This window comes from Gouania willdenowi, chromosome 10 (genome assembly GCF_900634775.1).
Source record: "Gouania willdenowi chromosome 10, fGouWil2.1, whole genome shotgun sequence".
In the NCBI taxonomy this organism is placed as follows: domain Eukaryota; kingdom Metazoa; phylum Chordata; class Actinopteri; order Blenniiformes; family Gobiesocidae; genus Gouania; species Gouania willdenowi.
Genome location: NC_041053.1, coordinates 25,752,812 through 25,780,359, shown reverse-complemented (window position 1 = coordinate 25,780,359; position 27,548 = coordinate 25,752,812). Strand labels below are relative to the sequence as shown.

The window sequence follows — 27,548 nt, the reverse complement described above, 5'->3', positions numbered from 1 at the left end:
ACAGTTTTTTTTAAAATTGCACTTACTGTACATTTATAATTACACCAAAATTGTATAATTAATTATCAATTACGCATTACAATTATAATTGACCCCAACCCTGGCGAAAGGTAGCATGTTTATTTATTTTTTTGCAGAGCCCTGCACTTTGTTGTTGCTGTACTGGCTGATGGCAGATTTACTCCCAACAATTTACAATGCTTAATAAACCCAGTGGTAGACTTCAAACAGAAGAACACAATACCATCTATTTATTATCATCCAGCGGCTATCTCATGTGGCGTCACTAAAATGAACAACTTGATTAATCTCATAAAAGGTATTTCACCGCCTACCCCTTTATCAACGAGCAGTAGATTCGACAAAACACACGGCGGGTGACACAATCAAAGTAAAGCAGACAATGGCGGGCAAAGGGACATAATGTGTTTAGCTTCAACTCTAGTGTATCACTATACTGGCAGATAACTCAGAGTTATTCATGTTTTTCGCTGTTGTTTTAAAACAAGAACCTTGTAAGAAAAAAAAGGCTTTCAATGGACACGCAAAGGCTGCATACATGGTTTCATAGTGAAGCACAGGGGCTAACACTTCATGTAATCATGTGCTGATGAATCATGTAGCAGACATTAAGTATTCATTTGTAGTGCAGTGTTGAGCTTGTTAGCTCTACCCAATGTAATATTAATATTTTGCCAGTGACTGTTTATCCGTCTTGTTTAAGGAATGTGGGTAATGACACCAAATACTGATTATAATGCATTTTTTTTGTACTTGTATTATTATTACTTTGAATGACTTTGAGAGTGTAGAGTGCTTGCCTTATTAAATTGCCCACACAGGTGTGTATTCTTTGACATACTGTACACAGTAATAACGTAATTTATTTTGACAAATGTAAAACAATAAAATCTTTTCAATACTTGTTCATATTGTGTATATTACGGATGAGTGTGTATGTGTGAGGTTGGGCGATAAATGTGAACACTGTCAGACTCAGAAAAAACCAACTCAGCGAAATTATGAATGCATAAACAAAAGGAAGGGAAAAGTAAAAGTTGGGGCAAAGAAGCCTAACATTCAAAATGCAATTTTATGCTTCATTAAAAAAAAAAAAAAAAAAAAATGATAAAAATGTTGACAGGGGCACTGAAAAGCAAACAATGTTAATGAAATGTGCTTTGTTTTTTTTAGAGCACTGGATTTATTAAGAGAAATGTGCAAACTGGCAGGTGTTACGGCGACCCTTGTCTTCTCCTATCTCTCTCCATCCCTGTTATTTCTCCTCCGCCTTGGTAGAAACCATGGGCTTAGTGCCGGCAGGTAGGAAAAGGCTCACTGACATACCAGTGACACAAATATATCTCAGGTTATGGCGATGAAGGTCGATCTGTGTAGATAGGTGGGCAGATTGGTTGCTGCGTGTTTTACAACCTGCGGTGCTGGGTGCTTTGCTGAGTGGCTCTTTATTATTTTAGATTGTATGCTGATGATTCTTTCTTGGTATATGTTTTATTTAGATTTAGGGATGTTTCCTAAATGAAACCCATATCAGAAATGGCGAATATATCAAACACTTAAAATCCCATTTCCGATATGATATATACAGTACATAGACCCCCATCCCCACCAACTTAATATTAAGCCACATAATATACAGTATATCTCCATCGAGACGACAAGGTTCTTATTTATAAGGTGTATCTATAGTTGTGTAAAAAGTGCCATATTAATGGTAAATGGACTTAATTTATTTAGCACCTCATAACCACCTAAGTAGTCCTAAAGTCAGCTTATTGACACATTCACACACCAATTGGACTGAGCTGCTATGCAAGGCGCCAATCAACCATTGGGAGCAAGTTAGGGTTCAGTGTCTTGCCTAAGGACACTTCAACACATAGGATAGCACTGGGATCGAACCCCAACCTCTCAATCAGAAGTCTTTTTCTCTACTGCGTATGATTGAGAGGGAGATTTTTGGTCATGTTGTTGACATGAAAAGATTCAAATTCTGATGTAGCTGGTTATGATTTACAGTCCGCATAAACAGAACTGAATCATAACATAACCTAACGGCTAGAGCAGACATGGGCTCGTCTGTGAACGGTCACATTTACAGACCTTGGAGTCGCTGTTAGCTTACCAATAAATGTGAAGAAATGAATCTCCTTTACAATAAGTGTTAACTAGGCCACTGGGAGTGAGGCCCAAGGCCAAGGAAGACTGACTTGATAATAATGTATCATGTTTTTCTGCAGTCAGTGCCTTCTCCTCGCCCTTCTCTCTTTTTTCAGTGTCAGGTGTCGTGCTGCTGATGATGGCAGTTTCTGATTTGTGGTTCACGGCTCAACTAGTCCGGGACACTCTGATGTTCTATCTCTCTCTCTCTATCTATCACATAATGGGGGCTTGTCTAAAATAACTAATTGAATTGATAGACTAGATAGCTAATCGTTTTATGTGCAACATTGATGACAGGGTTTGCATCATGTGCATGTGTGTATGTTCTTTTAAACAGCTGACTTTGGCAGTCTTTCATATATTGGTACACCTCTGTGGTCACTGTAGTCAATACAATTGTAAAATGGCTGGATGCCATAACAGCGTGGTATTGTATTGGAAGACCTTTTCTACTTGTGTGATCCATTCAAAATGTATAATCACATTTTTGTATATTATTTCTTAGAGATATTATTTCTGAAAGATATTATTTTTGATATTGTGCGTGTGTACTGTTCAGCAATTTATTTTGATAATGTAGAGGAGCCAAACAGTCCATTATTGGGATTTATCAATCATTGAAGCACTCAAAAATAATTAACTCCACGTTTATCGTGAACTGATTCAATGGAAGGAAAAGAGCGGAACTAATGTGCGCAGGTGATGGTTCAACCCGGTCCCTTTTCTCTTCCCATGTTTTCCGTCAGAGAAAACCTGGGAAGAGAAATGTGCGGCTCGTGTCTTCATTCCTCTGAATCCTTTACCTGTGTTTTCCAGGTTAGTCTGCTCTAAAAATCACACAGAAATAATACTGAAAGCTAAATGTTTTGTAGAGAGAGAGTTAGGCATGGTTTGTGAGTGTGTTTTGTCAGTAAATAAGGAGTTACGAGCGGAGGTAGCTCGCCGTTCGGCAAGTTGAAGTGACACACGTGGCGCACCATTTTACAATGCAACGTATACCGTGATCTGTGTTTCTGTGGCTTCTTGTACATGTTATTAACATGATTTGTGAAATGTTTTTACAGTATTTGGGATGCTGAGATGCTGAACACACAAATATTCTGCTCTGAGTTATTTTTGTAATAAGTTTGGTAAGAAAACACTGTTTCAGTTCACTGCAGAAATAGGTTACAGTAAGTTGAGCTTAAAGAAGCAGTGGGTAAGTTTGTTTGTAAGAACTGTGAAGAGTTTAATAGTAATTTTTCTATGTCAAATGTGTCAGTCTGGAAACATTTTAAACAGTAAGAATATGGATTATTGGTAAGAACTACACAATATTTGGCACTATGTCATAGTAGCCATAAAGTCAGTATAGATACTGAAATACACTTTCAGATAAAATAAATATCTGGTTAATGTCTGTGAGGAAATTGATGAGGGAATGTGTGAAGGACCATATTGTTGTGTTTATTGTGTATTGAACAGACTGTAACTTAAACAAAAGAACATTGAAAGACATATAATTGTTAAAAAGACAAGTCGAGTTGAATAGTGAAAGTTTAACAATTCCATGTAATAAAGCAGAGAAAACCTGGGAAGAGAAATGTGCGGCTCGTGTCTTCATTCCTCTGAATCCTTTACCTGTGTTTTCCAGACACCAAAACCAAAATCCTTTTGTTGCTGTGGTCCGTAAGCCTTGGGACCCGTAACACACGCAACCAGTGGTACAGTTGTGGCCACGAGATAACCTGATTACCAGCTAAATCAATAGAACATGACTTTTGAATTCTTTTCAGCTAAAAAAAAATCATGTTTAACATCAATGTATACTGAGAAGCTATTACAAATCAGCATTTACTTATTTGGTGTTTTGTGACTTTTGAGACTGAATTGTTGGAAGCTATAAAAAATGAATGTAGATTACATTCAGAAACAAAAGACCTCCATTTTTAAGATGGAATCATGAAGTGACTGTTAATAAGAGTTAAAGGGGGGGGTATTGTGCTTTTTTCAATCACATAGTACCATTCTGTAGCACACTACAATGATGATGCAACCTTATGTTGGTCTGTAAATGCAGTAAATTAAAATAACTGCCATGAATAAATTTGCTCTCGCATCATGGCTGTATTAAACGCCTTGAAATAGGCCTCTGTCTCTTTAAGAAGCGCTAACAATTTCCGACACGCCCCTTCAGCACCCTGCCTGTGGCGTCATCACAATACTACTGCATCTTTTCCACACGCATTGAAACTAATATCGATCTTTGGTGCATTTTAATTTGACTGTTGGAAAAGAGCTACACTTTATCACTTTGAGAACAATGGCCACGCAGGATATTGTGTATCCGTACGAATTTGATCCTGTATCTGACCCGGAAAGTGACTTTGAAGACGAACCTTCTTGTCATAAGTAAATACATAAATATACGTAATGTTGAAGGTACATTTTGCAATTCAGTAATATATAATGAAACTATGTTGCAATGAAATCATAAGTATAACATAAAATGCACAGCAACAGCTAAACGTTTGATTAATAATTTATTTTATGTTAAAAGCTACATAAATAGTTACATTTTGGAGCCAGATGTTTGGCTAAGGACAGTTATGTTACATTATGAAGCTACATGTTGTTATAAAGTTGCATACATCATTATAAAGCTATGTTTTGCAATAAAACGCTGTGCTGCTGTGGGCGGTGACGAAAGGTCAGAGGCGTTTCTAGGAGGTGGGGGCGTTCCTAGGAGAACTCAGGCAAATCTACACCTAAAATGGATGTCGAGTTTTTAAAGATTACTCAAACATACATGAATGAGCCAAGGCAACACTCCAGGCATGTTTTTCATGAGGGAATGACATAGTAACATGATATAAATCTTGAAAAAGTTGATTTTACATAATACCCCCCTTTAACATCTACACATTATGCATTTTATTCAGTTACTTTTTGGTAAGAGAGGAAAATGTAACAAAATCTTGAACGTTGGATTAAGTTATTAAACTGAGGTGTTTGCAGTCAGACGGATGGATGACTCCTGCAAACAATCAAATATTTCTATTAATATTGTAGTGAGGAAAGTGCCCATTTTAATGTCCTGTGTTCCATAAAGTATACCTGGTACCTTTGGAACCATTAGCTGTGTCTTTCCAAAATAGATTATATCACAAAGTGTGAAACAACCGCTAGTTGTACAGTACAGGCCTATCTGGGACAGTAGCTCCACACTTTACCAATTAGCTTAGCACAGCACAGATGACTTCCTTTTTTCAGGTATCTTACTGATTCTATTTATGCAAATCCGTACTCTGAGGAATTCATCCTCTCTCTGAAGTTCGCCTGAATGGAACTCATTTAAAGGGCCCCCAAGGTGGGAGATTTTAGAAGAGACCCTCCCATGCTATCCTATTAAATGGTGAATACAGGCGGGCTCGGGTTTTAGATATGACACGTAGGACAGACTGTTCCACTTTTACAGCATATCAAAATTCAGTCCTCCTGAAAGTTGAAGTACATAATACAGCTAAACTGTTAATTTCCTCCAAGTTGGAATGTTTTGGTGTGCACTCAATCCAAGTGGTTAATTAAACTTGCAAGGAAAGCATCATCAAAAATTAATACTAGGATTTAAAATCAAGCAAGGAGAGAAATTAAAGAAGTCCCAGTGCACTAAAATGACATTTTCGATTTAAATTATGTTGCAAAGAAAGTTTTAGGATAGCAGCAGTCTGGCTAAAAAAAAAAAAATAGAAAAAAAAATAAACTGTACATTTTTGTGTTTTTTAAGGAATAAACCCACAACTTCTAGAACATGTTATGTACAGACATCCACATTGTTTTATGAATGTAGGATATGTCAGAGAAATCTATAATAGTTCATCAATGAGTGACGTTTTAAAGCCACATTATAAGAAGCAACTGTTATGAGGGCAACAGTGATTTTTAAGGGAATAAAGGAGGCCTGGCAGCCTTGGATCAATGACTTGCCTCTTCCTTTTGTAAATCATCACAGAGAGTACTTAAGTTATAGAGCTGTATTAGCTAAACAAAGATGAAGCTCATTTTCATCATTAAAAAAGTACACTTTCGATGGGAAATGATGATAGGAAACTAAGCTGTGGGCAATTAATCTAGCTAGCATTTCATCTATATTGTGTTTGGATAATAGAGGGTGGAGGTTGGATGGTGTGGGAGGAGGAAGCAGGAGTAGGAGCACTGGGAAACTTTGTAATTTGGAAAAGTGGATCTAGGCAAGCAATTAAAATGCAGCTCCGACTTCTCCGGCTATGTGGACGTCCATCAAAAGATGAAAAAAGACTGCTGGCTGTGGCAGACAATAGACCGCTACACTGAAGACGCTCTCAGTAGAAGTAGAAAATAGGACCAATTGCTTAACTCTCTGCACTATGTGGGTATGCATCCTCACGAACAATAGAAAACAACATCAAAGCTTGGAGCTTCTTGATTTCCAGTTGATAGCTGCAGGTAGCAACCTGTTCTCTAGGGGTTAATACATGGTGCCACTGTGATATGTCTTTGCTGTCTGCTAGAGTGGTTTTCTGTCCGTGGAGAGAAAAGGTGTGAGGTCACAGACTGTCGTTGGGACACAGGTCTCTGAATGGCCCCTGGAGAACAGGCCATTAAAGTCGGGCCAGACTGCAGACTGACAGCATCACTGCACATTAGGCTGTATCACATCTCAGCCAATAGTCGATATCCATCACCCCTTGTTACTTAGCATCATATTCAGCACCGAGGAAACATTTCATTTGATAGCTCTTGTAGACCTTCAAGTGCATTGTAAAAAAAAATAAATACATTTAAAATGTAAGTCTTGATAGAATATAAAATCGAAAAGGAAAATTTAAGACATTTATTTTAATTTAGAATAATTATAGTTTTTGTCAACACTTTTCTTGAAGTTTTATACATAAGGCTGACATTACACACATTAATCAGTCTTTAGCATGAATAAGGTGTCACGAAGGCTGTCATTGGCCATGTTTATATGGGAGTTTTAATTCCTCTTTAAAGCAGAATAAAAGTTAATTCCTCTTTAAACTGACCTTGTAAACGCTTAATTCCTAATGCTAATTTAATTCTGATTTACACTTAAATCCAAATTAGGTTGCTGGTTTATTCCGATTGTAATTCCGAATTAAATATTTCCTCTTTCTTGTAAACACTTAATTCCACTTTAGGTTAATCCCGGTCGTTCTGCATACTCCATGCATACTTAGCGCCTCTAATTGGCCAGTTTAGGTGATGCGATAGGTGCATCACGTGACATAAATTTATTTTTACCTACCCCACTCACCCTTTCATTTTAGCCATAACCCTATCCGTATCCCTATCCCTAACCCTAACCCTAATACAGGAATTACCCTAATTTTTTAAAAACATTTTTTCATGTATGAATTTTTAAAGGTATGTTAAAATGAAAAAATATTTTGTCAAAAATGGGATTCAAACCCATGGCAGTGGAAATAAGAATCCTTGAGCCAGGTGTCTTAGACCACTCGACCATCCTGAAACGGTGAAAACACAAGCACATTACGCTTATATAGAAAAGGTCCGGCAACGTCATTGGTCGTACCCATAGTCCCGGGGGCTATGGCTACGTTTAACGTATCTATAGACAGTTTCTTTATTTAATAAAAGCCTTAGAAGACATGGATATAATGAAAATAGTGGATGGACCGAAGAAGAAACATGCGGACATTCAGACGAACTTATTACACACACACACAGACTTATTATACACACACGGACGTCGGCAAATGGAACAGCTTCATCGAGGCTGAGGGGACATGAAGCACCAGAGCTTCACTAATGATGAGCAGATCATTATAAAGTTGTTTTTTCACTCTACGTCCTGTATAGCGGAGGAAGAACAGCTGCAGCATTAACTGCTGGCTTTGAATTACCAAAGTACGTTCTTCTATCTCCCTTTTCCGCTGCTCTCTCTTCTGCTCCGTGGAGCAAAGTGAAACCGTGTGTTACTGTCATGTGCTGCCACAAAACAAAATAAAAGAGAAAACAGTTCTTATGTGGTCTTCTATGATGGAGCCAAAAAGAAAAAGTATGTTGTGTGTTTTTATCACAATATACGTGACAAGCCTCGTTCTCCCCCGTCCAATCAGAACCCTTCCCAACCCCCAGACCTAAAGAACATTTGAATGAAGTGGTTTTCTGTATAAACCTCAATTTGGGAATTACTATTTCCATGTAAACACAAAGCAAAACACTTTAAATCTGAATTAAAAAAAAACATCATGTAACCGTTGCCGTTTAGTGTCACTGAATTATGACACCTTTGGAGCTATGTTGGCATTATTTGTGTTAGGTGGAGGGATTTACTGGGGTTAGGACTAGGGTTGGGGTCAATCATAATTGTAGTTGATAATCAATTACAATTATGGTGTAATTATAATTGTAATTGTATTTTAAAAAATCTGCTGCGGCTGTAATCGTAATTAAATCGTAATTGAGTTTAGATAATTGACTTTGTAATTTTAATTGCCATAAAAATTCTTATAAAAAATTGTCAATTATAATATAATGCAAAACTGGGGAACCATGTTACAGTTCTATGTACAGTTCTAAACATATGTCGTTAACAATTTTTAAAATATGTTTCACATATCAAGCTTTCCCACATTTTACCATTAAAAAATATATAAATTGAGGGGTATACTGACACAAAAAAGGCACAGGCGCCCACATCAAAAATATTAAAACCTAAATTTTCATTGATTAGGAAGTCTAACAAGGTAACTAATAAATAGGAAATAAATTAGATGTTTTATATTTGTTTTGTGTGTACATTTTACAGCTAATTTAGGACCCATTATCATGAGATCCTAAAAGGAAGGTTAACTTTTATTAAGTTATTTATTTCAGACTCAGTAATTGTGATTCACTGTAATTGAACTTTAGTAATTGAGAATGTAATTGTAATTGACTTTTTGAGGATAAAAAATAATTGTATACCATTTGGTATTTACAGGGTCTTCGGACAATCAATGACTTATATATCGACAACATTTTTGCCTCATTCCAGCAAATAAAAGAGAAATTTAATATCCCCAACACAGACCACTTTAGGTATTTACAAATCCGAAATTTTATTAAAAAGACATTTCCATCCTTCCCAAACAAACCTTTGGTTTCTCCAATGGACTCACTGTTATTGCCTGAACCACAGACTAAAAAGGCGATCTCTAAGATTCACGATAATTTAACACAAATGGACTGCACAACAACACTAGACCACCTAAGAGAGGCTTGGATGGAGGATCTGGGAGTGGAAATCACAGAGAATCAATGGAAAAGAGCACAAGAATTTGTCCACTCTTCTTCTGTATGTGCCAGACATGGACTGATACAGTTCAAAATTCTACACAGACTACACTTATCTAAGCTACGACTGTCAAAGATGTTCCCTACAGTCGATCCTCTGTGTGACAGATGTGGACAGGCCCCAGCTTCCTTGGCACATATGTTCTGGAACTGCCCGAGACTTTGTAACTACTGGGTTAATGTTTTTAAAACTTTATCTAGCGTTCTTAATATTCGACTCGAGCCAGACCCAGTGTTGGCTGTATTTGGGGTTAAAGCTACAACAACAATTTTATCAAAGAACCAATACAATGTGATACGCTATGTGACGCTGTTAGCCCGAAGGATGATATTACTAAATTGGAAGCAGAAAAACCCACCAGCACATCCAGCGCTACTTAGGGAGGTGATGAATCTGTTACAATTAGAAAAGATCAAATTCTCAGTCAGAGGTAACATATCAAAATTTCAGGAGATATGGCAACCCTTTATCGACTATTTTGAAAAATCCAAATTGTAAATGACAGTGATTCAAATTTTTTATTGTATTTTCTTCTATTATTTTTATTTATTTTTTTTTTTTTTTTTCATTGGGGGGAGGGGGGTATACTTTGTACTTTTCATTGTTAAAAAAGAGAACAAAAAAGAAACATGCATATTTGTGTAAGAAATGTTGATGTGATGTAAATTTCAATAAACAGATGTTTGAAAAAAAAAAAATAATTGTATTATAATTATAGTTGGAAATAATGCTGGTCACTGTAATTGTAATTGAACATGGGTAATTGAAAATGGAATTGTAAATGAAAAAAGTAATTGAAGAGCTAAGGTTAGGTAGGGTTAGGTTTGTACGAGGTGGATGTTTTACTTATTTTTATCTTTGTAAAAGCACTTTAAGCTGCATTTTATTGTATGAAAAGCGCTTTTTTATAAATAAAGATTGCTTTGATTTGGTTTGGGGTCAGGGTTAGGGTAATAAACGACATTTAATGACAACCTTCATGACACCTTATTCACGCTAATGACAGGTATCATGTCATATTAATGGCAGCGTAATGTCAGCCTTCATGTAAAAAAATTCAAGTCACGTGTTACCTTATTTTTTTGTTCTCTACTGATCATATTTTAATTTAAATGAAAGCCATCTAGGTCAACCATTGCTTCCCAAAAGCAGAGAAATGTTGACATCCATTGTTCAGGGTCTGGCTCCCTCTCTTTCTCCATCCAGCCATTCAGCGCTGAAGGCTATAAGTCATGCAGGGACACAGGAGGCTGCACATAGACCAACCACACACCTATAGGTCAATGGTATTTCAGCTCTGAAAGGCCAGAGATAAACACAGGGAAAAACAAGCAGACACACACAGGAACAAACACTGTAGTGCAGTATTGCTTCAAGACAACCGGCACAAACCAAATGGCACAAACTAAGTAAAATGCAGTGTCCACAGATTTCTCAGTCCAACATGGGTTGAGTTGAGCACAGGCTTTTCATTGTAGTGCATTGGAATACAATTGGATCAGAATTCAGGTGAAGGAATTGCATTTGTCAAAGAAGGTGGATCTCTTTTTTTGTGGTGCTTTCAAGGAAGCTTTGCGGTTCTTCTTGTCTCTCTCTCTCTCTTTGATCTTCTCAGACAATATCTACGGGCAACACCCGGGAAACTTTGAATTCATATCAGAGGGCAGATTTCCCTGGAGACGGGAAGAAAATGAGAGTTCCCACAGTGGGAGGTCATAGTCATGGCCCACGGCTGTTTCTACCTTTACGTGTGTGCGTGTGTGTGTGGAGAGATCCCGTGCAGGTGAAAGCCTTTTGTTCTGTGGTACATGCAAATGCTCAACACTTGTATGTGAAAGAGTAGATGTCAATCGTGTAAATGTACAACCACGGCGCACATTCAAATTAGTATCACTTCTTCGCGATAAGGGGATGTAGAGAGGGCAGGTCATCAGTCAATTTATTACCGACCTGACATTTGTTACGCCCCCAAACACACCCAGTGTAAGCCAGAGTCAGATATATTGAATATCCATATCTGCATCCTTGCACTTAAACCAGCTGGCCTCCTCAGAAACATAACGGATGACTACCTGAAAAGGAAATCCATGCACACTTCAAACAAACTTAATCTCCTCTGACACAAAATCTATACATTTCAATGCAGATTTATCCAACACGGAAATGGAGGTACTTGGCAAAAAGGAGATGTTATCGTTTTTTTGGGGCATTTTTATTAAGGTCACAGCGTTGCTTAAGGATTCCGTCAGCATAAGGTACCGTGTCAAGTTTGTAGATACTTGATAAGTCTTTGATCGCGCGTTTGTGATGGAAATGATAGCATTGCCAGGATGAGAGGAAACATGACATGATTAGAATAGCAGTGTATGTGTGAAAAAGGAAAGTGAGAACTATTGAATATTGAATCCAAGACAACCTGTTGAGCTGTTGAGCAAAAACTAGCCCGAAAAGTGCCAATAACGTAGGAATCGTGTTATAGGGGACACTACTCCATTGACTATGAATAAGATTACATTTTGAAACCAAGAACTAATAACACATCGTCAAATGAAACTTGTTTGACTAGAAGGTGACGGTCTCAAATGCAAAAAAGAGTATTACTACAAAAAGGCAAAATCCAATACAGTGAACTGTAGAGGAAATTGTATTTTATAATCACATCTCTCTTTGGGAAAAGGTTTGTTCAGCTCAGCAAAAAAATGGTTTGAATGATGTAAGCACAAAGTGGAAGCAAAGATTTGGTTTATGGTAAAAAAAAAAGAAAAAAAAAAAAAGAAATTTAATTTAAATCTCACACGTACAGTTCACTAATGTAATTTACAATGCAATTCTACGACTTGACTTCTCCAGTGATACCCACTTCCGGCCCGTCATTAATTCTAATTGTCAATTCATCTAATTATATTCTTTCTTCTTCCTTAAAATGAAGGAAAACCTTAATTATGGCTGAACACATAACTTATTAAAACCTCTTATTTCTTCTGTGGCCGCCTGCCAATCTCATCCTCCGCTGCTGCACCGAGCTCTCATCAAATATGCAAGCTTAATTCTTTGCACCTAGCTGCTCTTTCTAAAAAAAAATAGCCTCATGAATGGGAAACCGAGCTAAATAATTATCTGATCAATAATTACTTATGCAGCAGATAAATAACTCATTGTTTTTCATGGAGTGAAATTTAAGCCGCTTATCTACTGGCGATAGCGAATCATTTTTTTTTTAGGGCGGCAAAGTTGAAATCAATGTGTGTGAATGTGTGTGTTTAGACCACTTCAGTAAACCTTAAAAACAGGATTTATGAGCGGTGAGAAGTAAACCAGAACACCCAAAGAATCCTTAGATGAAAATAAAGAATGACTTTGGAAAATGGTGCATCTGTTCAGAACCAGGAAAGAACGCTGGTGGTTTCCTGCAAACTAAGGCATCATCAGTAGAGCGCCGACAACAACACGAGAAAGATCTGAGGCTTTTTGAGGAAAGCAAATGTTTGGTCGCATTTTCGTTCCCCACTTAAATTGGTGCGTAAACACAAAATAGTTTGCCAAAAAAGCTCATAGATGTGGAGTCCCGCTAACAAAAGTACCTGTTTAAACCTGAGCCATGGCATTTAGATCACAGTGTATTCTGGCAAAAGCAAGATACTGGCTTTGCTTTTTTTGGGGAATAATTTAAAAGATATATTATCGGGTACATCTTTATATGACAAACTGATCGAAAATAGAGATTTATAATGATTTAAATCGATGTGCAATATCCTGTATTATGCCTGAAAATATGACACAGTGCTTCACCTTCTTTCTTAATTGCTAGAAAAACGTGATCAACCTAACGTATCCTTTGAATTACAATCATTCTTTCTTCCTTAAAATGAAAAAAAAAAAAAAGAGACACAAGCCAGATTAAAAAGTTTACATATGTAAACCAGGATTGGGTTCAATTATAATTGTAATAGTGTAACTGATAATTAATTACAATTATGATGTGAACAGTAATTGTAATTAGAAAAACATGTTGCTGTTGAGTAATTGGCATGGAAATTCGATAAAGTGTAATTTATCATTTATAATAAATATATTGTAAATACATAAAATGTGTTTCATATAAACGTTTCCCACTTTCTGTCAATTCTCCCGAAGCGGTATACTGACAGAAAAAAGGCTCAGACGCTCACCCCAAAAATATGAATAACGATATTATCATGGATAAGAAAGCCTAATAAGGAAAATAAGAGATTTAAAACTAATTAGATGATAGATCATATGTTTTAGTGTATTTTGCAGCTAATTTAAGACGAAACCAACCTGTTATCATAAGAGATGCTAACAGAAAGCTAACACAAGTTAAGTTTTATGTGGTTATTTATTGAAAGCTCAGTAATTGTGATTAAGTAATTACACTTTAGTAATTGAGAATGTGATTATAATTGATGCTCAGGGGAAAAGTGATCATTTTAATTTGAACTGCATATGCAAAAAAATGGTGGTGTCCGTAATTGTAATGATAAATTGTAAATGAACACGTATAAATGAAGATGAAACTGTAATTAAAAAATGTAATTGACCTCAAACCCTGAGTAAACTATATCTGTTAGATAAAGACATGTCTTATATTCTAGAGTGACTCCCTTTAAAGATGAACCAGTGACAAGGGACAGATGCACCAAGGGTTGTGTGTGCTTACCTGGTCTCCAGGGGGATGTTGCTGTTGAGCACCCAGCTGTTGTGAAGCTGCGCCTGATCTGTGCAGGAGCTGCTATCTCCCCCCTGTCCGCCCTGGCTGGCCTGGCACCGCGTTGGCATGGTCTTTCTCTGCAGGCTGACCTGAGTATAGGGTGCTGGGCGAGCGCACGTGCACGCGTGAGGTGGTGGTGGAGGCGGCGGGAGGGGGCGAAATGAGAACTGGCCACCTGGACTGCTGGGCAGCTCTGTGCAGAGACATGGAGGAAAGCACAAAGTAGAGGGAAAAAGGGAGGGAGGGTATGAGGTAGGGACAGGGGAGAAATAAACATAGGTTTATTAGGAGCACTAGGCTATAAATTATAAATAAAAGTGGTGTGTAAGTTGACAGTTTATTGTTATTACACTGATTGAGGAACATAAATCAGCTGGAAAACCATCCCTGTCCACTAGTGCATTCCCTTCCTACCTGCTTTGATACACTTCCAGCCGTCCTATAAATAGGCTCTTCGCCGACTGCAAAATTGAGCAGTCTTTAAAGAGCTAACGGCTTTGGCATAATCTGCACCCACCAGCCCAAACTACCCATGTGATGTTTATTATGAGATCTGTGACTGGACGAAATGAGCTCGCCGGCTGGAGCTCCTTCACACTGGTAACCTCCGGGTCTAGCTGGAGCTTTTGCAGAACATCATTTATCATTCTCTTTCACGATCATCTCCGTTCCCCTCCCCCCCACCCCCTGCCCACCCCACTACTGTTCCTGCGCTTTTCAGTCGGACTTTTGAAGCTGAGCACTCTTTGCCAAATTACTTGAAGAGCTGGTTTGCTTGTTTTTGAATGTGTGCATGTCAAGCTGTATTCACAAACAATCAGGACAAGCATTATCATGGGAGAGACAGTTCGTGCCATATGGTGCTGAATGGTTCCACGAACAAGGCAAATCTCTCATCCCAAAGGCTAGCACTGTCTAGCTGTATTAACAATGAGTACAACACTATCCTCAAACTACAGGATTAAAAGATGGATACCAAAATGATAGAAATGATTTATTTGTTTGGAACTTTGGTCCGCAAAGGTGAGTTTTAACATGCGTGACACAGGAGGGCAGACTTTAGCACATTCACCAGCTGATAAAGAGACAAATGGAATTGTTTTAGCGTCTGTCGCAACAATAAACATGGGCATTTCACAGGAATGTGCTGTACAGCCTCCATTATGTCAAAAATTGCTCCAGAATGTTCTTCAAACATTGCTGTGAAATTGTGATGGAGTCTTTATCATCATCATTTCCGTAATACAAATTCTGTGCACATGCACATTGTTGTTACATTGTTGCTTTGATTTGTTCAATATTATTGTCTGCACATAAAACATCAGGCTATTCCCAAAGTCAGCACAGCACATCAGGCTTTATGGCTGTCACGAGATCAATTTTTACATTGACTAGATAAGCATTACCGTCAATTGATGTCATGACAAGAATGGTTTGTTTTGTAAGCAGTCTGATCACATTCACATCCATTCAGCGTCAAAAGGGTTCTTACAAAAACAATCCAAAATGACATTTTCTCTGAATGTGTGCACATTATATCAGTTTGTTCTATAGGAAAAAACTTATGTATATGAGTATTTTATATATATATATATATACGGCATGTAACTGCAAGGGCACTGCTAACACTTTACATCCAAATGCATCGATGGTCGATGTACTTCCAATTAGAAATGGCATGGCACGATATCACTTTTTTGTTTCCGATAAAGATACCGATGCAACAATTTTAAGTATCTGACGATACCAAACCGATACATTCCGTGTATCGTTCATGCATTCGTTTTTCATTATGTAACAAAAATATGAAAAAAACACTCATTATTTGATATTTGTTTCCAAAACCAAAATGAAAAAACGAAAAACGCAGAGTACGGTATATTCGTTTTGTATCGCCACCAATACTGATCCTGTTATCGGTATCTGCCCATTCCTACTTCCAGCATGACTAGAATGTGTTTGTCCACAACCCGTAATAAACTGTGACTTACAACATTCTTCCATATTTGTCACAATATACGATTCCACAATTTTATTGAGAAGACGGTTTTATCCAAAGCGACGTACAACCCGAGCAGTTATGGTTAAGGGACTTGCTCAACATCCCACAGTGATGGACCAGGTTGGATTCGAACCAATGACCCTCCGGCTACAAGCCTGCTTTGTTAATCTAATTATGTCATTGCTTTAATTTAATTTATCATTAAAAAAACGGGCTTAGAACATCACATGAGAACGGCCTTGCTCAACATAAACATTGACCGTGAAAAATAGAATTTTTCTTTGCATTCAAAGAATTGTATTATTTCTGAATGTAATGTAGATTTCCTTGTTTTAAGATGTCATCTTTTTTCAGCTGGAAGGCAAGCATGCATTTAGTAAGATGGCTGGTAAATGCAATGGTAAAATCCATCCATGTTTCTTGTTATCTTAGATTTAACGTCATAACGTCCAAGGAACTTAATGATCTAAGCACTAAAATGTCAGATTAAAATGCTATTTCACCAAAGACTTTCTTTGGGACCAGAAACATGAAGAAAAGTCCTGATGTGAAGACCTGTGTGAATGCTGATTGGCTGAAATGTCAGAAATGGCTATGCCTACATATAAAAGGATGTTACCTATTTGAAGGGTGAAAATGAGCCAAAAATGTTTTTTTCATTAATGACAAAGTTTTATGACACAGGTTTAGACCTATCATCTTAAGTGCATTAATGTGATGGGGTTTTTTTCCTCCTTTTTCCACCAATCTTCAGTGAATGAGTTGAAAAAGCAACATTCAACAATGTCATAACTTGATTCTTTCAATAATTGACTCATTAACCACTTCAACATAATGTATAACCTGCTATAAGGAGCACATATGAGTCCCTCTTAAGAGACTACTCAACATGACGAAACCCTATTCAGGCCATGCTTAAGATCTCCATCGAGAGCACGCTGGAACGACAAAGAGATATGTGTGTTATCACCTGGAGCTGTTGTTTATAGTCCACTGAAATAGGTATGAAAAATTGAAAGTATTTTTATCTGCACTACCTTTGAGTCATAAAAGAATTACACGCTTAGGGAGAACTGACAGAACATTTTTGCGGTAATACCACACAGCGTGTGATTGTAAAGCACCAGAAGCTTTAAAGTGGTGCTTCACTTTTTTTTTTGCAAGTCATCTGATTCATCAATTACTGAAGTCTTTTGAGCAAACCAGTAATCCCTTGCTTTTCCTTCCATAAATGCTCACAGTAGATGTTTTTTTGCTATTGTTATATTTCTTTAATCTTTTGGGAGGAAAATATTTCATACCATGCATTCCCATGGTTGAACACTCCAGCTAGCTACTTGAACTTAAATCCTGCCTCAAGCACTAAATACGCTTAGTTTTAAAATGGACTTGGTTGATTTCAGACATGAATCAGATCATCGTCTCAAAGGGAAAGTGCAAGGCATTCGGAGAGTTTTAGGTAAAAGTGAACACTTCTGTACACTTTTTCATTACAACTTTGGCTGTTATCTTTACTATTGAGTAAAATACATGCCCCACATTACACAGAGAATTCAATGCATTTGAAACATACCGTAAAGTTGATTAAAGTCTCTTTTATACAGTCATTTACAAATGTACACAGTAGAAGAAAAATTATGGATGCAATATAAGTCATCAATACTTTACAAATTGCGACCTAATTTTAAACAAGAAGACAGTAATCAACATCCCCAGCCGGATTGGTTGTCATTGTAACTCACAACCTTTTCTTAAATGTCCTAAATCTAAAAATGTAGATATACATAAAATATTATCACATCAGAATAAAAAAATACTAACTATCTTAAACGGTTTCTATGGAAAGCTCATTTTCGAACTCCGTCAAGGAATTAATACCCTGAAGCCACACACCAAATTTGGTTATCCTATCCTAAACGGTTTAGAAGAAAAGTTGTCCCCTTTGAAGATACCTCGAACAGAGTAAAAAAAAAAAAAAAGGCACAAGGGCAATAACTAAAAATTATTTGCGCACTTCTCATTTTCAAACTCCATCAAGGCAGTGATACCCTGAAGCCACACACCAAATTTGGTTATCCATTATTAAACGTTTTTTAAGAAAAGCTGTCCCCTTTGAAGATACCTCGAACAGAGTAAAGAAAAATGGAACAAGGGCAATAACCCCTGAAAAAAATATTTGAGCGCATCTCATTTTCGAACTCCAAGGTAGTGATACCCTGAAGCCACACACCAAATTTGGTTATCCTATCTTAAACGTTTTTTTAAGAAAAGCTGTCCCCTTTGAACATACCTCGAACAGAGTAAAAAAAAATAAAACAAGGGGAATAACTCCAGAAAAAATAAATTCGCGCTTCTCATTTTCAAACTCCATCAAGGTATTGTTACCATGAAGCCACACACCGAATTTGGTTATTTAACTTAAACAATTTCTGAGAAAAGCTTTCCCCTTTAACTCGGACAAACAGACGCACGGAGCTCAAACCTACAGTATATCCCCTTCACACTTTGTGGCGGGGGATAATAATCCATTGAGCTAATGGTTAATACAATTTGCTTTGAAACCTGTTAAAATTCTTATTGACACAAACTTTCATTCAATTTTGCCAAACGTGTGATTAATACCAAATCATGCTAAACAGGTGTTCTTCCTTTCATTCCAGCAACATTTGGATCAACAAATACAGACAATTTTTACGTGGTCTGATACCAAGAATTATTCTACATTACAGTACATACAAATTGAAGCAGATGAACTCCATTACAAATAGGTTGAAAATTTATAAAGTATATAATGACACCTGAACTTTTTAGTAACTGCAACAACATTGATTCTGTTTTGTTTTTCAAGATTTTAAGTTTCACATCAGTGCTTAACAAAGAGCAGAGGAACAAACATTATTACATGAAACAAAAGCACATTCCTCTTTGCGCCCCATTTGTCCCACAGAGTGTATGAACAAATATAACAAGGTGTTTCTAACAACAACAAAAAAAAATGTGTTGGACATTTTCATTTTCAAGACTGTTAATCAAACATCAGATAACCCTTTGGACTGTTAGGACAATTGCATTTCACCACAACTTGGAAACAAAAGTCAGATATCTCAGTTTTAAGGAGCATTCATGGATGCTGAATGAAATCAGAGATATAATGGGGAAAATGAATTAGCAAAGTTTATAAATGAGTTTTGTAATAAAAAAAAAAGAAGCTACAATTAAAAAAGGTGAAATAAACTAAAAGTACAGGCTCATTAAATTCCATATTCATTTTTTGTCGAACTATGTTTTCAGCAACTTTACTCTTGAAGAGCGCCTGCTGTCCACTGATACTGAGTGTGCCAAATAAGATTTTATAATTATTCAGTTTATTGGCTCCGACATACTGTATGGCTGTAATGAGCAGCACATAATTGTGTGCTAAAAACTGAAACATTTAAATTATCTTCAAATTAACTTCGAAATGCTTCTAATTGTCCTCTTTGGGTTACATGACATTTTAAACAGTTGACTTAGATCCTAAACATGAAAAAAAAAAAAAAAACGAATCATATCCGCTCTTGAGCCACAAATGACCTCCAGTTCATCATTCATTAGGAAAAACATTTATTGTAACAGCTTAGGGTGTGCTGCCCTAACCTTGCCTGATGAGTTTGTTTATCTTGGCATGAACAAAATAGAAAGGAGCATAAAGTAGACATGAGCGGAGCTGAGAGGACAGGTCCAGGGTGCAAAGAAGAGTGTATTATCGGTGAGTAAGGTGACACAAGGCCCTCAGCTGCCAGATGGTGCTTTGGAAAGCTTAACTATGCTCCCAAAAAATCCACACAGTGATTCAATTTAACTCCTCTCATGAAAAAAACCAGCTTCAACGGCGAATAAATAAAAGGAAAAAAATAAAAAGTTTACTTTTTAAACTCCTCATCCACACAACTTCTAGTGTTGGGTTCACTGTAATTGTAAATATTAAAGAGGGGGCAAATACAACTCCAGACAGTTGTTGCAGTGTTAAACATTTTTTGCACAATATTTTTTCAGGGACTAAACTCAGGAGAAAAAATTCTCTTGGAATTAGTAGCTTTTTGTTACATGAATTAGATTAGATTACATTAGATCCTTTATTTTATCCCACAGTGTGGAAATTCACACGCTACAGCAACCAAAGGCAAACAGGAAAGCTAAATACAAATAAAGAAAGGAAAAATGAGGGCAAAAATGAAATATACAATAACATTAATATATAATGTTAATATATTAATATATAAAAATAAAATATATATATATATATTTTATCTTTATTTATTTATTTTTTTTATTTATTTTTTTTCCCCCAAAATTTTCCATACAGAAGAAACAAAAAAAAGAAAACAAAGACAAAAAATAAAACAAAAACAACAAGAGGTGTACATAATACAATTATATGATTGTGTTACAGTTTATACATGTAATACAGAGGATCATACATACTCGGGCCTCCGGGGCAAGATATATGTTTTCCATTTCTCCCAGATTTTGTCAAACTTGTCTATTTTGAGTCTTTTATGAATTGTGATTCGTTCCATAACAAAACTTGCTCATACTAAATTATACAAATCATCCAAGTTTGGGGATAAATAATTTAACCATCTTTTTAAGTGGGGTTTTACGATGAGGAATGAGGAATATTGCTCATAATAAGGCTGTGGAGGAACATGATTATTAACAGATGAGAAAAAAGGGGTGATAAAGAAAGCCAAAGGAATAGAGATGTAAGGGGCTTTACTTTGTAACAGCTATTTAGTATTTAAAGCCTAGTCCTATCAAAATAATATGAGGGTAAGCAGGGAAAGAACTCCCAGCAGCACTTACTGGTAATACGTCAGCTGTCATAATGGTGCCATATGCAATAAAAAGTATTAACAAGTATGCAAAACAATATGAGAATAATAACCAAAAAGTAAGACTAATAAACTTGACTGAACTTGATTAAAACTAAGAAGATTTTGAAAGGTTGCTGCAGAAGTGTGACCATGACAAATGAAAGTATTCTAAAAATCTAGATAAAATGCAGTTCTAAGTGATAAAAGCAACACAAATAAGCAACAATTACAGCTCGACGGAGGCCGCACACACTTTCAGCTATTTCAATAATAAGACGACCTCTTTTGATGCAAAACCAGCGATAAAACCTTAAGCCACAATACTACTAAAGCCTAATATTTATCTTCCTGTCTCCTTGTGTTTGCTCATCCCCACCCCCTCCGTACCTTTGTTTCTTCTCTTCATTATTTGTGTCCAGCTTTCTATAGTGCAGAGTTAATTTCACTTAGTACAGAAATGCCATCTGAAATCCATAGAGCCTGACCTCAACAGTATCCAACCTGCCTGTCTTAATGGCAGAATGTGACCATTTAGGAACGCATTTAATTCCACTATTGGACCAAGCCCAGGAAGAAAACCACAGCAACCACTCAACTCTAAAAATAAAAGACTAATAATTTCCCCCAGGATGGTTTTCATCCATCTCGTCTCTTAATTGACTTCTATTAAATTCCTACAAAGTTTATTTCACTGCTGTGCTTAGATTAAATAAACAATTAACCCTATGAAAAGGTCACCAACTGAAATTGGAAGAAACTGGTTTTTGTGCTTCTTTTGGTGGTAATGAGATGAGATCCTGCCCTCACTGACCAGCCGACTCCCAGGCATAATATGTCTTTGTCTTTACAGAGTGCCTGACCACAGATAGCACATTATCACATCAAACATCATAAGTTGCAAAATAACTCCCTTCACGGGTTGAATGCTGATGAAGTCGATGTGAGGGATGGTATTATTGATAACAACAATGTGGAACATTTGACAGCAGGGACTAATATTGTAAATGATGATGGCGTGATGATGATGGTGATGATGATGGTGGAGACGATAATGAGTCTGATAGCGCTGCTCCTTTTGGATGGGGAAAAAGGCTAAGATAATGACGATAAAATCAGTAATAACGCCGATAACAAAGAGGATAAAAACAGCCGTGATGGCAAGCAGAAACAACGATAATTATATTGATGACAGCAAAGCTCTGAGACAGCAATTAGAATAAAATCAGCCATTGATTCTATCCTGCAGACACGCGGATAAACGGTGGGTTTTCCATTTAACAAAGTGACACAATCATATTGTCCAATTAAAGCTAGAAATAACAAATGAAGAACCCAAAAGCTCCCAAAGCAACCCTCCTCCCATCCCCCCAATAAAGGAGTCAATTTTCATACGGAGCAAGATAATTAGCAACCATGCATCATCTTGACTTTTCTCCCACCAGAACACTGTGTAGAGCTGTGTGCATCAAGAGTAAGTGAATATCTATGAGCATGTCTGTGTGATTGCATGTTTGTACCCTCATCTCCAAAAAAACAACTTTGACGCAGCTTCAAGACGTTTAGGCTGCAGGTGATTCTGAAAGTAGCGTTTCCCCTGGGAAAGCATCGAACCAAAGGCTCACCATATCTCAAACGCGTCATTGCGTCAGCCTCAGCACAACATGCACTTAAAAATGAGTAAGCTTATTCAAGTCTTACTCAAACCATCTGTTGAAAAAGTTTTAATGGAACTCCTTTATGTTTCACAAACAAGACATGCTCGACTTAAGAACTTATTTTTTTCATTTTTAAAAATAATGAGTTTTCGCTGTTCTGTAAAGAAGGGTACACACATAATGATTTTCTAAATCTGAAATGATATTTTGTCTGAGCAGACCCCACACAAATAAAGATAAAAACATAAGGCATAGAATAGCTTTGATCACACTGTGTATGATGTTCTCTCATAATCTCAACACAACCACACACAACTTTGGGACTGACTGACTCTGTCCCAACACCAATCTTCCTTCAAGCCAGAAATTCCTGGTGATCAAAAAAGATCTAACAACTGATCTGCTGCTGTGTTCCAAGCAACTCAGATCTCTTGATCTTATGAACCTCCTACGAGAAAAAGTGACTTGGAACGCCACTTGAAGTCGGAGCTCCCACTTAGTAAAGTCGAGCAAAAATGTAAGATTATAGCGATCAGCCATGTTTAAGATAATTATATGTGCTGCCTAAAAAATGTAACGTAATGTAAAAAACACTGAAGCGGAACGCGAACCCGCGATCCATCACTTCAAAGAGCAGCGTCACAATTCACTGCACCATCATACCTTCATAGATGTATGATCTACAGATTTAACTATACAACAATATAAAACAGCAATCGAGTCGAGCCTTAAAAGTGGATTCATTTAAATTATCATCTCCTCCTATTATTATCCACAGGTTTGTATTCAGTGAACTTTACAACAGACGTCAGTAGATGTTTTAATGTAGATCAACCTCTCAGTGACTTTCACTTAATGCTGTGCATCCACAATGTTAGAAAGAAAAAAACAAAAAAAAAACAAAATGTAAAGCAACACAACATTAGTAATGATGTGAACAAGTCTGTGGTGTGTGATGTCACTAATGTGTTTCAGAGAAAAGTGTTAAGGTTCATTAAAGTGTTCAGAAACGGTGTTCAGGTGGGCGGAGCCAGGTAGAAACCCAGGGTTTCTTTGATAAAATCTGCCCGCGACCAGGTTTAATTCACGGACAATGTTGCCAGGGTAACATACTCAGAGAAGAACATACCTCGCGTTTAGGAATGGAATACTCAGAGTTTCCATCATTTAAGCCCGAACATACTCAGAGTTTGAACTAACATGCATTATGGAATACAGCTCAGAAATTCTTAATATCAAAATGTTGTTTTTAAATAGTGTTCTAAACAAAGGGGGTACTTGGATTCAAAAATAAGAGAAAGGGGGTACTTGAGCTAAAAAAGTTTGAGAACCACTGCTGAGTTACTGACCTCGGTGAATCATGTGAGTTACCGGACTGAATGAGAATTTGCATTTACCAGAAAGCGGGTGTGACAAAGTGTTTGAGACACAGTAGGTACAATGCCACAGAGGCCATTAAAGTGATTAGTGAAGCACATTTATCTTTTACAAGCCTCACAATTGGCCTCACACACTCGCTTTGTTGCTTTTCTTATTTTTGAACATAAAGGGTCTCCCTTAACCCCTAAACAATCACAACAAGTACACAGAGGGTTGGTTGGAGGAGTTTCGATTGGACACACATGCGTACACTGTATTTTCTTCCGACCCTGACACTAAAACAGGAGAAAGATCTTGGTCTGACAGCAAACAACCCAACATGAAGAGATTTCTGGCAGGCTCAAGAGAAGGTGTTATCAAAGCGACAGGAAATGCACCACCACCAGCCTATTTTTATGGAGAGAAAGGGAGTGAGTATGCACAGTGATGTAGCTAGCAGACCTGAGCTGCTGGTAATTAGAATGGGCTCTGAGGAGAGACAGGCACTGGAATGAATGCAAATGAATTCGCTGGCTCGTGCACTGAGCTACACAACCTCACTTTTCATATTGCAACATCTTACAGACATGAAGCTCCTGGTACAAATAGACCAAGGCATTCTAAACCCAGAATGACGCAACTACAGACACACTTGTGCCAACACTTTCACGCAAACATGATTGTGCACGTATGCAAATAAAATGTGATTATCTAACCCAATCCAGGAAGCATGCATGAACCATCACAAACACATTCAAAGTATTTCTAGGGAAAAGAAAACGAGTAAAAATGTGTGTTCCAAGTGAGCTCTAAAAGCATATCCTACAGCGGAATAAACAAACCCTCCTTAATCAGCGTCGATTTGGAAAAGAGTGATGATTCATCATGCATAACTCCCCAATAAGGTATTGAAAACCCAATCATTTCCAATCTATATGACCTTGACAGAGGTCCAGAGTCAGACTGTAACTTCCTTTTACATGAATTGTCCTGACAGACAAAGTCACGGTGTTGTGACATACTTCAAAATGTCATACCTATCGTAATGTATCGCAGTCCGATCACTTCAATGATTACTCATCACAGCCAGCAGCAAATCCTTATAAAACATTCAATTCTCCACATCAGCCATAAATCAGGGTATTGGAAGCTTTTTGTCTTTATTATGGCCCACCAGAGACACCATGACATGCTGCTTAAGGTCGTTTCTTTAGGTAACTCCTATTCCCAATGTATCTACTCTTTGTTTAAATAAGTCCATTGACGTCTACCAGAGCTCACCTTTGGATCCCATTGGAAACACTACAGCATTTCTTCTTTCATATCATAACCAGTCATTACGTCCAATTATTATAAGTGCATATAACTTTGCTATTGATATCATACGCACATGGAGCATTTGAACAGGCAAATATATGCAATGTGCACAAAAGGACAGGGCAACTTGAACAGGCAAAAACAGCCAGGAGAGTGAGGGGCTGTTTGGTATTCTGACTGGAGTGTATGAAAGAAGGAGGAGGGAGATATTGTTACAAAGAGGGCACAAAAAGAGAGGTTGAAAGGAAGTGGAAAAAGACACGTCTTCAGCACCGCCTGCAGAATCCACTGGCGGCCATCTTGTAGTCAATGAAGCCATACAGCCAACGCCCTGGGTCAACATCGACACAGGCCAATGACAAGTCGGCACTTGCCCTCTGCTGCAACGACATCTTGTCGTTCCGCTTCACAAAACCTATTTCACCTATCGCAGTGTGTGTGCATGTGCATATTATTTCACACACTGTTCCAACACTCTCCTATCTCTTTTGTGTAACACACACACACACACACACACACACACACACACACACACACACACACACACACACACACACACACACACACACACACACACACACACACACACAAACTTAACGCTTAATGAATGTTGCAACAGATGCCCCACATCAAACTGTGGTTGCCCTCTACGCCCTGTATGCCTCCAGAGAACGAGAGGGTTACCGTTAATGCTACAGAGGACCATCCAGGTATGACACACACACACACACACACCCACTCCCACACAACTGAATTCCAGGCTATTTTTTTATTTGGGGAACATAATTCTACTTGATCCTGGCTGCCACCACCATTGCCCCATTTATGAACTCAAGTAGCTCCTTTGATTTGTGAAAACAAGAAACTTAGTGACCCTTTTTGACATTCAAACACAGAAAAAAGGTTCAGCCTAAACTCCCTCCTGAAAATGTGTGTGTGTGTGTGTTTTATATTTATTGCAAGTTTCATGTATAAGATCAATAGACATTTGTTTTTAACATTGCAGATTTCTTTTATTTGGCTTCAAGGCCTACAATCTTGTTTAACATATTCACACCTAACATAAAATAGAATAAAGGACCATGTGCGCTAATAACCAGACTTTATGGTAACTGTGTTAGCCTTTGCCAGAAATTATACACCTGATCCCTCATGGCCTTTAGAAGGGAATAAAAGGATGTAGTGCAAAATAACTGCAGTAATGCAAGAATTATATTAGGTACAAATATAATCAATTGATGACACTGGATTCATTACAGAAAATATTTTCCTGTTCTGCCCAATAGGTGGGGATAAGCATATAGTACTGGCAACAGAATAATGAATTCATCTGATCATTGGCAGATCATATCTCATCACCATTACATGTTCACAGACAAAGAAAGTCTGCTTTTCATTATCCTAAATTTTATAACTGTTATGATGTTTAACAATATTTACCATTATTTTAATATATTATATTTTAAAATACCACCCTAGAGGAGGAATTATTGTTAGCCACCTATTGACGATCGTTAAACAAACCAAAAATATCTTAACCTACACTGGCCAAAAAAAGAAACACCTATCTTTGCATTCATGTCAAAAAATCTGCAGACGTGTTACTATGATTTATGCAAATGCAAGATAGATCCATGCATAACAATTTGAAATTTAAGAGATGGGTCAATACTATGCTATCACACCAAGGCCGCTAAGTATGCACTTAGATATTGCCAGGTGAAACGCTATTTAGATAGCCATTAGATAACAACACTTATTCAGGTCCCACTTGCAAAACTCTCACTTGCAGACACTTACAGCTATTAGCGGACATTATCACTCATCTATAATCATGTGGAATGTGTGCAAGTGCTCTTTATCAAGTGAAAACATTGAGCATGGGCGATACAAAAAATACTTATGCAACTCTCAGTATGAGCACAGAGTAGATACAACTGCCAATGTTGTCTAATCACACCATGTTTTACACAAAAGCACATATTCCATTACTGTAAAAAATGAACCATCGAGAAAGTTTCACAGTATGGCAAAGGCATAAAAAGCCTTCATATCCATTTCCTGCAGTAACACCAACCACCAGGCATGACATTACTGCCCTTCC

General features: G+C 37.3%; 1 protein-coding gene across 2 annotated transcripts in view; it reads right to left on the bottom strand.

The window, feature by feature from the left end:
* tenm1 (teneurin transmembrane protein 1) overlaps positions 1 to 27,548 on the bottom strand; it is a 254,688-nt gene that overhangs the window by 164,636 nt on the left and 62,504 nt on the right. For both annotated transcript variants that reach the window (XM_028458823.1, XM_028458824.1), the window contains one exon: positions 14,205 to 14,448. In XM_028458823.1, the coding sequence (XP_028314624.1) occupies positions 14,205 to 14,448 (244 nt within the window). The remainder of the gene's footprint in view (positions 1 to 14,204; positions 14,449 to 27,548) is intronic.